The 15,407-nt window shown below is 35.0% G+C and overlaps 1 protein-coding gene across 9 annotated transcripts in view; it reads left to right on the top strand.

Moving 5' to 3' along the window:
• The window catches only part of LOC105034517 (uncharacterized), a 53,662-nt gene extending 38,533 nt beyond the window's left edge, over nt 1–15,129 (top strand). For 8 of the 9 annotated variants that reach the window (XM_073254507.1, XM_073254520.1, XM_073254508.1 and 5 more), the window contains 5 exons: nt 597–743; nt 978–1,106; nt 7,835–7,933; nt 12,957–12,995; nt 13,886–14,554. In XM_073254507.1, the coding sequence (XP_073110608.1) occupies nt 597–743; nt 978–1,106; nt 7,835–7,933; nt 12,957–12,995; nt 13,886–14,023 (552 nt within the window). In that variant the 3' untranslated portion in view covers nt 14,024–14,554. Of the gene's footprint in view, nt 1–596; nt 744–977; nt 1,107–7,834; nt 7,934–12,956; nt 12,996–13,885; nt 14,555–14,740 lie in introns of those variants that run through there. The other variant, XM_073254525.1, reaches the window with a different exon arrangement.
• The last annotated feature ends 278 nt before the right edge of the window (nt 15,130–15,407 follow it).

A 15,407-nucleotide genomic window follows, 5' to 3' on the forward strand; every position in this document is an offset into this window, starting at 1 on the left:
AACATCAAGCTCCTTTTAATTGACTTGGATTTAGAATGTAAAATTATATCTGCTGGACGTGAGCTGGATCCAGGCCTCTGTTTGGAAGGCTAGGCCTTGGCCTGGTTCTTATAAACTTGATGGCCTAGAGAAGTCATGGACCTCAAGATTAGGTAACATGAAATCACTTTCAGGATAATTGTCTTTTTCTGACTAGGATTTGGTGTGTGTTCAGAGAAGGCTTTTTTTTTAAAAAAAAATAAAAATAAAAATCCTGTACATCTTATATTTTTATATTTCATATTCTAATATGTCCAAAATTGGTAATTTTATGTGCTTTTGTATATTATTTATATTTCTGTCTTATTAGCTTGGAGAACCATATCAGCATGCTTCCCATTCTTATTGCAGGATTGGGGACAGTTTGAAACTGATTTGATGTAACAGTATGCAACCAATTTTGTTCAAAACATGTCTTGGTCATAATATTGTATTAAATTTTCCAGGCTATGGTGTCTCATAATGATTTCACTGCCTTAAGAATTGCCTTTGTTTTTTTGCTTATGGTTTTGACCTTGTCAAATGAACTTTACATATGATTGTTTCGTCTCTTTCAGCTTACGAAGGCTTACTTTGCTTTTCTGGAGGTTTTGTTCAACAACCATATTTCCTTCATTTTGAACCTGGATGCAAGCACCTTTATGCATATTGTGGGCTCACTTGAATCTGGTTTAAAAGGCTTGGATGCTGGCATCTCATCTCAGGTATGTGTTGCACTAACTGGTCCGTCCATCTTGAGAACAAATTATCTATTTCTATGCTTTTAATTTTGCATTCTCCATGTTCCCTTTCTTCACTCAAACACCTATCATAAATGTTGAAACAATTATTAATATGCTAAATGATTATAACATTATCAACAGAACATTTTTTGTTGCTTATATGTGTAATTACTTGTAAATTCTGGTTTATTTTAACTAATGTTCTTTTTCTTTCAGTGTGCATCTGCAGTTGATAACCTTGCTGCATTTTACTTCAATAACATTACGGCAGCAGAGGTGCCCCCATCGCCAGCTGCATTGAGTCTTGCTAGGCATGTTGTGGAGTGCCCCAATTTGTTTCCCAAGGCAAGTGTTTGTCATCTTGCTTTACCTAGAAATCATTTGCTGATGTGCTTATTAATTTTTTTTCAGTACAAGATGTTTTTATTAGTTGGTAACTCATTAGTTTTTTCCTTGTCAATTTTCATGTACACATGGATTCGATGAACTAAAATAATGTTTTGATTTTAATGGTTTCTTGTGTATCAACAAATTGATTATTCTTTCCCTTTTCATGTAATATACAGAGTTCATCTTTCACTAAATCTGGATAGATCTTTACAAACTTGCAATGAACAGTTGTCACTAAGCAATTAAAATGGACTGAAAGCAGGCACAACATTTCCTTGCTCAACATTTCAGTTATAACAAAATAGCTGGCTGCAGGTTTGGGAGAGGTGGACGTGGATCTAATTTATATATTTATGGATTTGTCCTAGTTTTAGTTGGAAGTTAGTCTAAATCCAATTTTTCTTCCAAAAATAGGATTTTATAAAAAGTTGAAAATCATGTCAAGAATTATCTTCTTCATTTTGTACTTCATTAGCCTCAGTTTTATTTATTTATTTTTTGGGTGTAACCATAATCTAGTTAGGATAAATGAGGACATGTCTCAGAATCCATGTTGGTAATATGTGGAGAGAGGTTGGATCCGCATATGCCCTTTGAGGTAAGCAGATATATCAATTGATCTGACAGCACTTGGAACAAGGAAAAAAAATGAGATAGAGGTAGTACTGGTATCACTTTTTAGTCTACAGGTGAGACTGATTATTTCTTTTAAGCCATCATGGTATCCTCACATGTTATGTCCATTAAAATGAGCACTAATTATGACTCGGCACACCACTCCATTGCTTAAGCTAGCGATTTGAGCTACAATAGTTGAAGGTAAAATGCCTTGCATAGTTGCTTCCTGGTTAAGTGGCCGTACATGAGGTTCACAGGATGCATAGACATAAGCTGAAATATCAATGGGTTAGGTTATGCCAACATAATATTCTCTAGATGATTAACTGGTATCTGAGCTAGTTACTAGTGGGTTTGAGACACTTGATAGCTGATTGTTTGTAGACTTGGCTAACGAACTTATTTCCATACTCTTGTAATACTATGACTCAACAATGATATTTCAAACACCAAGGTGATTGTGATGCAATAACCATTGGCTTGGAAGTAGGAACAAGAATAGTTGGGAGTTAGTCATGATTTTATGGCCTAAATATCTAAAATTATTGGATTGGTTTGGTCAATTTTTACTTATGATTTGACTTGTCGCCTTTTTTATATAATGCTATGCAAGTTGGAAATCCTCATCACAAAACATTTAGTACCTTAGTAAGAACAACAGTATGATAGCTCATGAGCTCAATGGACCTGGTAAGGAAACTTGAAGTTATGTTATCAATGAAAGGCCTATGCCTGAGTCGTGTAGGTAGGTCAACTACTAAAAGATTTCCATTTCGGGGTTTAAGATTAGAATTCTGCAAAGTTATGTGCTATATTAGGTTCTCAAGTGATCCTTATCAGTTGCTAGGGCCATATGGTTACTGTGTGGGCCCTCACCTTCAGAGTTTTCATCGGACATGATCAATGCATTTGCTTATCTCCTTTCTCCATTCCTTTCATCTAGGATGGAAGTATTTCTCACAAGGTGGCAAGGATGGATTGCAATTGATGCATCAAAAGGAAGTAGCGAGGGCCAATAGAGGTGGCAATGATGGCAGTAGCAATGGTGGGCATGGTTTTAAAAATCATCTTGAACCGGACGGTTCAGAGTATGCCGAACCGGACCGACAGAGAATCAGGACGGTTTCGGCTTGGAAAGCGGTACACGTCGGCATCGAGGGAGAAAGAGAGAGAGATTGAGAGGGGAGAGAAACACCGAACAACGCTGGTCCGCCGAGGGCGGCGCTGGCCCATCGAGGCCGTCGGAGGTGTCCGTGCTTGGTGTCGCCCGATAGGATCTTTAACCCTAAGAGGGGGGGGGGGGAGATGCTACCAGACGGCGGGGATGGCGGCGGAGAGGGATCTCCTCCCTCTCCGACGCCACTAGGTGGCTATCGTGGCCACCGGGTGGCGAAAAATGCGCAGGCAGAGCCGCGACCGTGGAACAGGGGCGACCGCCCCTGTTCTTTGTGTCGCATTTTTTAAAAACGATGATGAATATTAAAGCCGGAAGTGGATTTGCCGGCAGTGGGTTTGCCAGCTTCACTATTTCAAATTAAAAAAAAAAAAGCTGAGAAACAGTGAAACTGACATGGGTTTGCCGTCTTCACTATTTCAATAATTTTTAAAAAAAGCTCAGAAACAGTGAAGTGAGTTTGCGGGCTTCATTATTGTCATACATTTTTAAAAAAGCTCGTGAAATAGGGTGATCGTTCTTATTTCACTGCTGCAGAGCTGTAGAGGGCATTTACGTCGCCTGACAGTCACGGTGGCCAGCTGGAGGTTCTCTAGCGGCCTCTCCACTGAACCCCCCTCCATGCTTTTCTTTTCCTCCCCCCTCTCTCTTCTCTCTTTTCTCTCGTGGATGATGTGGAGTTGTGGTGGCTACTGCAGCCCTTCGAGGGCTATCGGCGGCATCTCCGTCGTCTCAACCTACTTCCCTCCCCTCCTCTCTCTCTTCCTCTCTTTTCTTCTCTCTCTCTTTTCCTCCCTGGTTCGTCCCTTTGTCGGTTCGTGCTGATTTGGTCCGATACAAGGCCGTACCGATTCGTGCCGCCGGCCCACCGGAATAGTGTTCGGTATCGGTTTTGAAAACCTTGATGGTGGGTGTCCAATCGTGGCAACATTGGTGTAGTCATTGGTCTCTCCCTCTCTCTCTCCATTGCTCTTCTTTTGCCCATCCTCTATTTGTTAGCCTTTCTCCACCACTTCCCTTGTCTATACATTTGTGACATGGATGAGCTGTCTCTATTTGTTGATACATGTTGAAACGCCCTTTCTTAGTGAGACCGGCAAATCCACAACATTGCCAACAATTGCATCAAGACGAAGTGCTCAAAGTGTTTAGCCTTAAGAGGATTGAATTAAGTCTAGTTGTTATCATGAGTATAAAGATGTGCATTATCCTAATCATAATCATAAAGCCTTTTTCCAATTATTTGGATTGGCTTTATGGATCTTCATTATGGCTACCTCTAGTATTGTTCTAACCAAGATTCGCCATCTTGGTATTGGGCCCCATACTAGTACCAACATGTTACTATGTTAGTTCGGGGCTGGTTTGGCGTACAGAGTGCGTCTTGGCACCAATCTGGTATGGTACCACCTAGTTCGGTAGGGTATGGCAAACTAGGGTTTTAATTTTATCCACATCCTTCTTGACAACCTTTTTCCATACTATCTTTGATCTCCCCCCTCTTTTCTTACCCATTTCAACAGATTAAAATACCTCTCCTTACTATAGCTTTCTTGGATCTTTACATTATCCTTACCATCTCCATCGATTTTTCCTAACTTTATTCTTAATTTATGAAACACCTATAGCTCCTCTAATTTTTTCATTTTTTATTTTTTTTCTTCTTAGTTTTACCATCCATCCATGTTAACACTCTCGTGACTGCTACTTTCAACTTATTTTCATATGTTTTATTTATTGCTTGACAATCTAAGCCATACAACATGGCAGGCCTTAACTGTTTTATAAAAAGTTCCCTTAAATCTTTAAAATATACACATATCACATAATATTCTAGATGCACATCTCCACTTCATCCAATTAACACTAATTCTATTATGTATATCTTCATCTCTCTCCATTTTGTATAGTAGATCTAAGTAACAAAATCCACCTCTTTATGGTATCCTTTGGTTATTAATTGTATTTGGTTTTGTTTTTTTGTTTTCATTTCTCACCAAATTTACATGCCATATACTGTCACTATTCTACTAATCTTTATGCCTTATTCTTAAAGTTTTCTTTCGTAAGTCTAATTTAGTATTTAATCTGGTTGTCTTTTCATCAACCATCGCTATATCATCCAGAAATAACATGTACAATGAATACATGTTGTTGAATATTAGTTCATCTATAAGTGGTGCAAAAAGCTATTGACTTAATGTTGATCCTGCAAGCTTATGGTAACCGTAACTATAATTCTTGTACTGTAGTAGCTCCTAACACATATCAATTCTCCAGCACTACATGTCTCCAATTATTTCAATATAAAATTTATGGATGCCTTTCTTTGTTTTCACCATATGCTTTCCCTAAGTTAATGAGGATTATATGTAGACTTTTTCTCTCTTTATTTCTCAATCTCTTCTAAAAGCCCAGCATCTGTTATTTCTTGTTGTTAATCTTTGTCTCATTGCCCCTTTTTATAATTTTATAGTGACTCATAAAGTTAATTCCCTGCTAATTAAAATAATTTTGGACATCATCTTTATTCCGATGACAAGTACTAAAATATTTTTCTTCCAATCATCTGACGTTTTCTTAGTTTTAATTTTTAAATTTCATCAAGTCAATTATTAAGCCATTTTAACCCAATATCTTCGATGATTTCCGAACCTCTAGGTATTTTATTTGGCCCTAATGAATTTACCATTTTCATTCTTCTCAAAGCTATCTCCATTTCACTTTTATGAATTGAATGACTAGAACCTTTACTCCCTAATTTTACAGTTTCAATAAAGATTTCTTTATTAGAATCCTCATTTAATAATTTTCAATACTATCTCCATCTTTATTTTCATCATCCATCACAAATTTCTTATTATCCTCATTTTGAATGAATCCAACTTGATATATCTAGATTTCCTCTCTAGCTTAACTATTCTATAAGTTTTATTTTCACCTTATGAACCCAAGCTAATATATAAATTATCATATGCTACATGTTTTACCTTAATAGCATTTTTGCATTTTTCTTGTTCTCTTGATATCTTATAAAATACTTGACATCGTTTGTTTTTTGCCATTATTTAGAACAATCTTTTTTTTTTTTTTTTGCAATTTCAATTCTCTTGTGCCTCATATTCCATAACCAAGTTTCTTTATTTGTACATCTTTTCCCTTTTGATTCTCCTAAAACATCTTTTGCTACTGTCTTACTACAAGTAGTCATTTGATCCCACGTTTTATTTGGTTCAGTCCTTAAAATTCCAATTTCCTTCCTTCAAGAATTTATTCCTAAAATATATAATTCAAATTTTTAGATTGTTTTCTTTTCTTCTTGCTCTTGGTGTATAAATCAAAGACTAACAACCTATGTTGTGTTGTTAAACTTTCTCACAGTATCATCTTAGAATTCCGACATGTTCATCTTTATCTTCTTTTAATAAAAAATTAATTTATTTGTGATATTTGATCTTCTCTTCAAAGTTACTAAACGCTCATCTCTTTTCTTAAAATATGTGTTTGCAATTGCGAGGTTGTAATCCACTGCAAACTTTGGGATCTTATGTCTCAACAAATTTCTATACTCAAAACCAAAAGTATCATATAATGGAATGGTGCACTATACTTGCTTTAGTTTTGCTATTGTTGGATATTTTTAGCATTTTTGGGTATTTTGAAAATATTTAGTGAAAGCATGCATTTTGTTACTATTAGAGCTTCACATTACAAATATTTTCAGCAAGATTTGCCATACCGTGCCAAACCGGCCGGTACACCCCATCTCGTATTGGACCGACGGAGAACCGGCACGATTCGGCCGATAAAATCGATACACCGACGGTACCGAAGAAAAAGAACGAAAAGTGAGAAAGAGAGGGGAGGGGAGGGAGGGAGGTGGGAGCCGTCGGAGGCCGGTGGTAGCCGGCTGCGGCCGTCGGAGGGTTCCGAGCCCTGTATCGTCCGATAGGGCTTTCAAGAGAGCAAAAAAGAGAGAGAGCGCTCGGAGGGGGGGCGGAGAACCTATCGGACGGACGGTGCCTCCGTTGCGAGGCTCCCGGTGGCCGGTGAGCCGATGCCGACGGTCTGAGGGCGGGCGGAATCCCTCCGCGGCTCCTCCCCTTTCTTTTTCGAAACAGACGACGTTTGTTTCGATTTTTTCTTTTTTTTTGTTTTAAACTTATGAAGTCGGCAATTGGGTTGTCGACTTAAGAATTTTTTTTAAAAAAACAAAAATCGTGAAGTCGGTAAATCGTTTGCCGACTTCACTTAAAACCATGTTTTTTAAAAAAATTTGCGAAACAGGGGCGATACCCCTGTTTCACGCCTGTGGCGCCGCACGCGTGGACTGCGCCCTCCGATGGCCACGACGGCCAGTCGGAGGCCGTCCGGCGGCCCCGCCGGCTCCTTCCCCTCTTTTTTTTTCTTCCTCTTTCTCTCTCTCTATCTCTCTATTTCTCTTTTTTTTTCTTTCGGTTCGGATCGTCGGTTCGGTACGGTATGAAATCATACCGAACCGTACCGCCGGCCGGCCGAAACGGCCGGCGGTACCGGTTCAGCATACCTTGGTTTTCAGCATAGAATGTAATGTTGCACTATACTTGTTTCCTTTCTGCATATTCTGCAGAACCACATTTTGCACTACTCTCTCTCTCTCTCTTCCCTCCCTCCCCTTGTGTGTATGTCTGTCTGGAGATTTATGGTGGACCACCTTGCAATATATCTAATACTTGCACAGAAATTAATATCTAATTTATGTAGTACAATGTTAGAACATAAATACTAGTAACATGGTTGGATACAGAATGCTCATTTACATTCAAGCTACCTTTCTTTTGTGTAATATCCTTAGCTTGCTTTATTCCATTCCTTCAATTTCCCTAATATATCGGTTCCATTTTTTGAACAGATACTTAAGACGCTGTTTGAGATAGTTTTATTTGAAGATTGTGGAAATCAGTGGAGTCTTAGCAGACCAATGCTGAGCTTAATTCTGATTAGCGAACAGGTGACTTTTGTTGATTTGTATCTTCCACCTATTGTTGTTTGTATATTGTATATATGCTTTATGCTTGAAATTCATTTTGTGCAGAAGAATTCATGAATTAGATGCTGACATATTTATTTCATAATTTATAGATAAAAAGACTTTAATGAGAATTAAATTCATGTTGTTTGTATTTCGTATTTTATGAATTTTGTACATGTAACTTTTTTTCCATTATCTAGTTAATATCTGTATGGGGTTCATATGTTTTTGTTCTAGGAAATTGAAAAGTTCTGAAGTTTTATTGGTTGGAACTTGGAAATGCACGGATCTAATGAAAAGCAAACTAGTTTGTCTGTGTACCTCATGGTATCATTTTTCTTTTCATCAATAAAGTTTTCATGTAGGCCTATTTTATACATTTCGAGACAAACAAATTAATTAGAATGAAGTCAGTATGTCAGCCAGATTGTGGCTTTTTGTATGCCTATATATGTTCCCGTTTTGACCTCTAAACTGGGGGAACTTGGCTATTAGGATGAATGGTATATGATTATTTATCATTTATTTTGCAAAAATTTTTGTGCTTCCCATTTGACATGATCTAATAGTTTCCTTTGGTGCAACTATTACGACGTGAAAGATTTATTTCTTAAGTCATTAGTCAATGTTTATGAGTTAGATTCTACAAATATAACTTACTACAAATCTACAACCAATAAACTTTATCTTCCTCATAGTAGACTCAAAAATGGTTCTCTCATTAATATATAAAGTTTGGCTGTAAGCAGTGTCTAACAACTTTGCCTTGTTTTGCTAACAAATGAATTAGACAGCACCGTGTGACTTGATGATGGTGAGAAATGGGCAAGGGTTAGTTAAGGCATCCATAAGCAACATGCCATGACTATGGTGAAAAACTTTATATTTTTTGTTTGATTATTGTCTTATATGGCAATGGTCCCTAATTACAAGAGGATGAGAAGCTCTGTTTCAAATTTCAAGTGGATTAAAGGCAGGGAATGATGCTTGATAATGATTATGTTTGCTACTATGAGAATTGGAAGGTCAATAAGAAAGAGTCGAGAGTTAGTGTAGGGGTGATGACATGGAAATCACTATTTCAAACTTGTATGAAACTAGATGGTAAGAAAAGTCCAAGGAACTTGGTTAACATTACAGGCTAATATAGTTTAATAGAAATTTATTTAGTTTTACATGAACTGATTATTTACATTGTTATGCATAGATCAAATATAGAGGTGAATAAGATACTTGTATGTGGTTGCTCAAGTTTCAGGGTTAGAATATGAGATGAAAAATGGTTGACATGGCTTTAATAATAGGATTTTATGGCTACAACTCAAGATGGATGAACATTTAGAGTGATTCATGCATGCCATGGATAGAATACTATTTTACTTTTTAAATATTGATTTAATTGAAAAGTTGTGGTGGAAGTTAGTGGACATGGTTAACTAATTTTAACAAATTTTCAAAAAGTTGAATGAGTACCGCACAATTACAAGCGATTGTTGTCATAACCATTCATAAGAAAAAAGATAGGGCAAATATTGCAAAACCATTGTTCTATTAAAACTTACAAGCCACACTGTGGCCAAGGTGGAAATAAGTATCAGTCTCTTAACAAGCCCATTCCATGTTTGGTATCTCCTTTGACATGGGAATGCTGATTTCCAGTCAAATTCTCATAAAAAGGGGGTTAAACTATAGACAAGGATGGGCTTGGGTGTCTTTTTCCCAAATTCTATCTATGCATTTGTGCAACAATAAAAATTTTGTATATATTATTTAATATTAATTGCATATTAAAATATATTATAATATTATATTATCTATGGAAAATATGATATCATATATTATATATCATTTTTTATTTTTTTATTATATAATATTATATTGTTAATCATATTACAATATATTATTATTATTACAACTACTACTATATTACTCAAATTTGTTTTTATGAGATATACTCATTATATCATTTTAATACATTTATAATTGTTGCAAGTGTTATAATTAGTATGTTATACCATTTTACAATAATTGTATTTTCATTATCTTTGTAATCATTTTAATAATTTTAGAACTATTATTATTATTATTATTTATATTATAATATGGTACTGTACTAATGTAATAGTAATTATGTATAATACTGTAATAGATTAATATGTTGTTATATGAATAATATTAATAATCTTATTATATATTATATGTTCTACCCTTATTTGTATTATAGGATATTATATTATTTATATATTATAATTTTTAATGATTATTCTAATATTATAAACAAAATCTAATAACATAATGTTTTGATATTCATGATATTAATATTATTAGTAGAATATTAAGATAGTGATAATATATTGTGAAAATATTCATTTTATGTAAATATTGAATTAATGTAATAATATTCATAATATTATCCTAAATAATTATATGATATTAAGATTATCTTATCATAATATTTTACAAAACTAACATAATATTATTAATTTCATTTAATATTAGTGGTAATATGAATGTTAATATAATTAAGTAATATTGTCATATTAATATTAAAATTGACTAAATATATTATTAAAAACATTCTTACGTCATATATCTTTGATATGCTATAATTTCCATGATCATTACCAAAATATCATATAATATTAATATAATATAATATTGTTAATATATTACTAACATTGATATAATCATATTTTTTTAAATAATATTAATATTATATTTAGTAATGTATGTTATTGATATTAATATTAGATTTTTGATATTTTTATAAAATAATATTTGTTATATTAATTTTGATTTATTTAATAATTTATTATTTTTTATGCCAAGTTCGCTTTTTTCCTATACTTATCCAAACATACGAACCAGGTTAATCATTCCCTACAATTCCCAATAATAGATTTTGAGACTAGGAAAATAATTCTTGATTCTCATTCGTGACAACCAAAAGTGGCCTATAAGGTATGGTAAAGGGTTATGGAACAAAGATGGGGGTTATGCTTCCTTATGAAAAGATTTATGGTTCATAGTCTTCATCAAAATGGATTAATCATTATAATGGAGTAGTGTCTTTGGATTGTAACATAAATGCACATTAGGCCCAAACCTTTTTAAACTAATTTTGGATGAACTTCTAATTTTTCTGCTTCAATGTGGTTAAATAACTTGTAGTTCATATAATGGTAGTTGTGAGGTGGATGGACTTTATGCTCTGTTGGGACATGGAGCAAACTTTTTGAAGTTACAAATATTAAAATGACTACCTCAAAATAGAGTATATGGAAATGCTATTAAAATGGAACTGGAAATGAAATCCTATTCAAGTGAACAAGCCATATACAACATATTGTGATGTGATAAATTGTGGGGAAGAATGGAGAGATTGGTGAGGCTTGTTATAGCATTATGTTTGGATGGATAAAGTGGAGAGGTGATTTTTGGATGTTATGTGACTGGTGCATGCCTAGTGACTTAAACTATTTCAATAGTAAAGAGGTTCTAAGTAAATAGGATGATCATGGTCTACATGAGAATGTTGAGATGGAAGTGTGGTAGTGTTTTCATTTGGTAGGATGACTTGTGTAGTCAGATCATAATTGGCTGATGCAGTTGAGAGGTGGTGTTTCCTGTCAGATAAAAAGGTAGAGAGGTGCATTTAGGATATTATGCCACTGATGTATGCCTTAGTGACTCAAGGGATATACTGTTAACCACAAAGTTTTTGAGTTTTGCATGGTTCATTATGTTTGTGATAATAAAGAGGATCTTACTGGATAGATGTGGCATAAATATGGATGCCTGAACCTCCAAATCAGCTTCCTTGTCTTCCATAAAAGTCAACATTGTGGTTCGAAGTTAACAGGATGTCATGGCCATAAATTGATGTCTCTCCTTATCTCTCTTTATCTGAAAAAGATAGTACTCTTTTTTGTGACATACATGGCCTTCCATATTGTACAAAATGCATCTGTGATAGCTTTCAAGCATTTAATGAAAACTTATATTTAGTGATGACCTTGTAAGTCTTGATGTAGTTAGCAGATGCCTCTATTTGGTCATATTCCTGATTTTTTATTAAAGAATTAGACCAGACAGACATGCAGTTTTATGTTGGAACTTGCTTAGACATACGAGTATAGGCACTTCCATTGTATTCTTTCTATTTGAAGAATAGTAGCTGAGATAATTGACACTTCTAATTCGTCAACATCACTAGAGCATGATGGTCATGGTTGCATGCTATGTATGTTATCAAAGGTTAATTATTTTTCATGTTCAACTTTGTTGCTTATAAAAGATGTCTAACATTATAGGCACTTTCATTGTGTTATTCTTTACTGAAGAATAGTTGCTGATGTAGTTGAGACTTTTAATCATATACTATAGTGGGACAAGATGGTCATGGTCAGGTCCAAGGTGGGACAAAAGTATCCCGGTTTCTCCATGGAAGGAGATGCCTTGCTGTCCCGTTTCATCCCGACAGCATTCTCGATGGATATTTTCCATATTTCTCCCCTTCTTTTTTCCTTTATTTCTTTTTTTTCTTCTTTCTTTTCTTTCTTTTTCTCTACTTTCTTTTCTTTCCTTTCCTTTTTCTTCTTCCTTTCTTTCTTTTTTTTTTTTATTTTTCTTCTTCTTTCCTTTTATTTTTCCCTCTTCTTCGTCTTTCCTTCATTTTTTTTTTATTCTTTCTTCTTTCTGTGCAAGGATGGGTTTTGGAGTCCCGAGCCCGCCCGTCCTCGTCTCGTCGGGATGTAAAACCTTGGTCACGTCATTTGTATGGTTTTCCATGCTTATTCTTTTTCTTGACCTATCGTCATTTGTCATACAAGAATTTTATGGTAAAGGCATTATGTTTCTGTGAACTTTCTTTCATGCAAATGTTCAGGTTAGTCCGGTTTTTAGTTATTTTGAAATCCACTATCTCAAATGATTTCCTTTACTATATCTGGACCTTGCTTGGCTTCTTTCTTTGCTCACTTTACATGTTCTGCACCTGCAGATGTTCAATGATTTGAGAGCACAGATCTTGGCTTCACAGGTTAGCATCGATTTCAACCTTTTTTGATCATTTATGCTATTGCATTTTTCCTTTGCCCTTGTTCAGCTATCCGACAACTTGTTTGTAAATGTTAGCACATTTCTTTTATTATTTTTACTTTTAGAGCCTCTGGTTAGGGCCTAGTCCAAGTGGCAAATGAGGATTTTAGGACTATGAAGATTTTGTCTTTCAGGTTCTTGTCTTTTTTAATCAGTGAGATATTGCATTTGATGTTTGAAAAGATACCGCTGGAAATTATGTTAGAATTCTTAAATTTTCTTATCTCCGTTTTTTATGTATAAAAAATTGTTTCATTTAAGTATGTTTGGTTGCAAGAAAATTCATGAGAACAAAAAAGCTGTGCTTTTTCGTGGAAAAGGAAATATTTGTTTGTAAAACTAAAAATAAGCCATCCAAAGCTTCAATTTTCTGTTGAAACAAACAAAAATTGGGGCCTCTTTGGTATTGTTGTTGTTTTTGTGTTCTTGTTTGCCTACAAATTAGTGAAATACTGTCCGGAGATTAATATTAGAGATAGCAATTTATCTGGAATTCTGTCATTCCTTGCTTTTATTTTCACTTTTTGAAAGGTTTTATATACTATTTGAAAAACAAATGCATTTCATTATGCTTTTGCGTTCAGTCAAGCTCGCTTTTCTTCTTAGTTTTTTTGAAAACTAAAGCAGAAGCAAAAGCAATACCAAGCAGGCCCTAGATTTTTGTAGAAAAGAAGTTTTTGATGAGGTTCTCCTTGCAACCAGACTGTTAATTATCGGTTCTTGCAATTCCAAACAATCCCTTTCCCCCCTTTTTGAAGAATCATGCCTAGGAATCTACTTGTCTCAATTTGCTCCTGTGTTCTGACAAAGCCGTTGTTTGCTTAAATGCAGCCGTCGGATCAACAGCAACGCCTTTCACTATGTTTTGATAAGCTGATGGCTGATGTCACAAGAAGTTTGGATTCAAAGAACAGAGACAAATTTACTCAGAATCTCACTATATTTCGACATGAATTCCGTGTCAAATAGTACCAGCATCTTAGCATTACTTTTTTGGAGAAACCTTTCTGGCGTGACCTGTAGACCCAGCTCCATTCCATTATGCGACCCTCTTTCTGCAGTTAGATTTAATGCAGTCATGAGGGGAGGGTACTCACTGTTGTGCTTACAGCTGAAAATATATAATGTTCTTTTGTCTCCCCGTGGAGGGTGTTTATGGGGACGGGAAATGGGAAGGGGAGGGGTATGATTGCTACATTTCTCTAGAGAGTTGTATCCATGTAGGTTTACACCAGTGGTTAATTTTGGTCGTATTTATACTGCGAATGAAAATATGTTGGGTTTTTTACAGGGTTATTTTGTACAGCAAAATTGTAAAATTGCTGTAAAAGGGATGGTGGCTGTCATTAGGTCGTCCGAAACAAACATCCGTGTCTAAAAGATTTAATTCTTTTTCTCAAGGGGAAGAAAGATAAAAAGATGTAAATACTGCTTTCTTGTTGGAGTTGTTATATACATTAACCTTTGTTATTTCATATTCCAATACTTTTGTTACCGGCTCATGTGGCATCCATGGTTTTGATATCTTATCGTGGAAGCTTCTGTTTCTCACCCTTCAAAGGCGTATTAGAATCTCTGGTTAATGATTGAGTTGTTATAGTTATGTATAACTATTCATGTTTTGGAATATGTTGCTAACGCTTCATTTCTGATTTTTGTCTTGGCTGGTTTCCAAATGCTTAACAGTTTTCTCTATGGTGGTAGCAATGGGATCCCTGACTTCTGCTACTCGAACCACTGCGAGATATTTTATCGAATACTGGAAAAAAGATGCGGCGTTATGAAGATTCTTGATTGAATGCCTTTCTGCTATGAAATTGTGTAATTGTTTATGACGTTGATCGTGGTGCTGTCGTTTTGACTGTTGGATGTGTATTTTGTAGGTTCTCCCTTTGCTTCTGACAAAAGGAATCATAATGTTGGAACGGCATGTTTTGTTGAAAAATGTTGTATGCGAACAAGAACGGAAAATCCATCCCGAACCCCGGTATTACCGTATCAAGCTTGTGCCTTGACGGGATGGCCGATGTCACTGGTTTGGTCGTCAAAATAATGGACTTACACTATTGGCTTGCTGTGGGATTTTTGTTCTATTTACTTGTGTAAAACAGTACAGTAAGGTTAGTTATAAAAAATATAAAAATAAAAATTTTTTATTTTCAATATTTTAAAAATAAAAAATTTATTTTTTTTAGCCACCATCACTATTGTCACTATTGTTGTAGACTACTTTCTTGATCAACTTCTCACTATTATTCTCACTGTCATCACCTCTGTTATAGCACAGCATTTCTATTTTTTGTACAATCATTGTTATTTCCCCTGTTGGTGCTATTGTCGCCGTCATTACTGT

The sequence above is a fragment of the Elaeis guineensis genome, chromosome 1 (genome assembly GCF_000442705.2).
Source record: "Elaeis guineensis isolate ETL-2024a chromosome 1, EG11, whole genome shotgun sequence".
NCBI lineage: Eukaryota > Viridiplantae > Streptophyta > Magnoliopsida > Arecales > Arecaceae > Elaeis > Elaeis guineensis.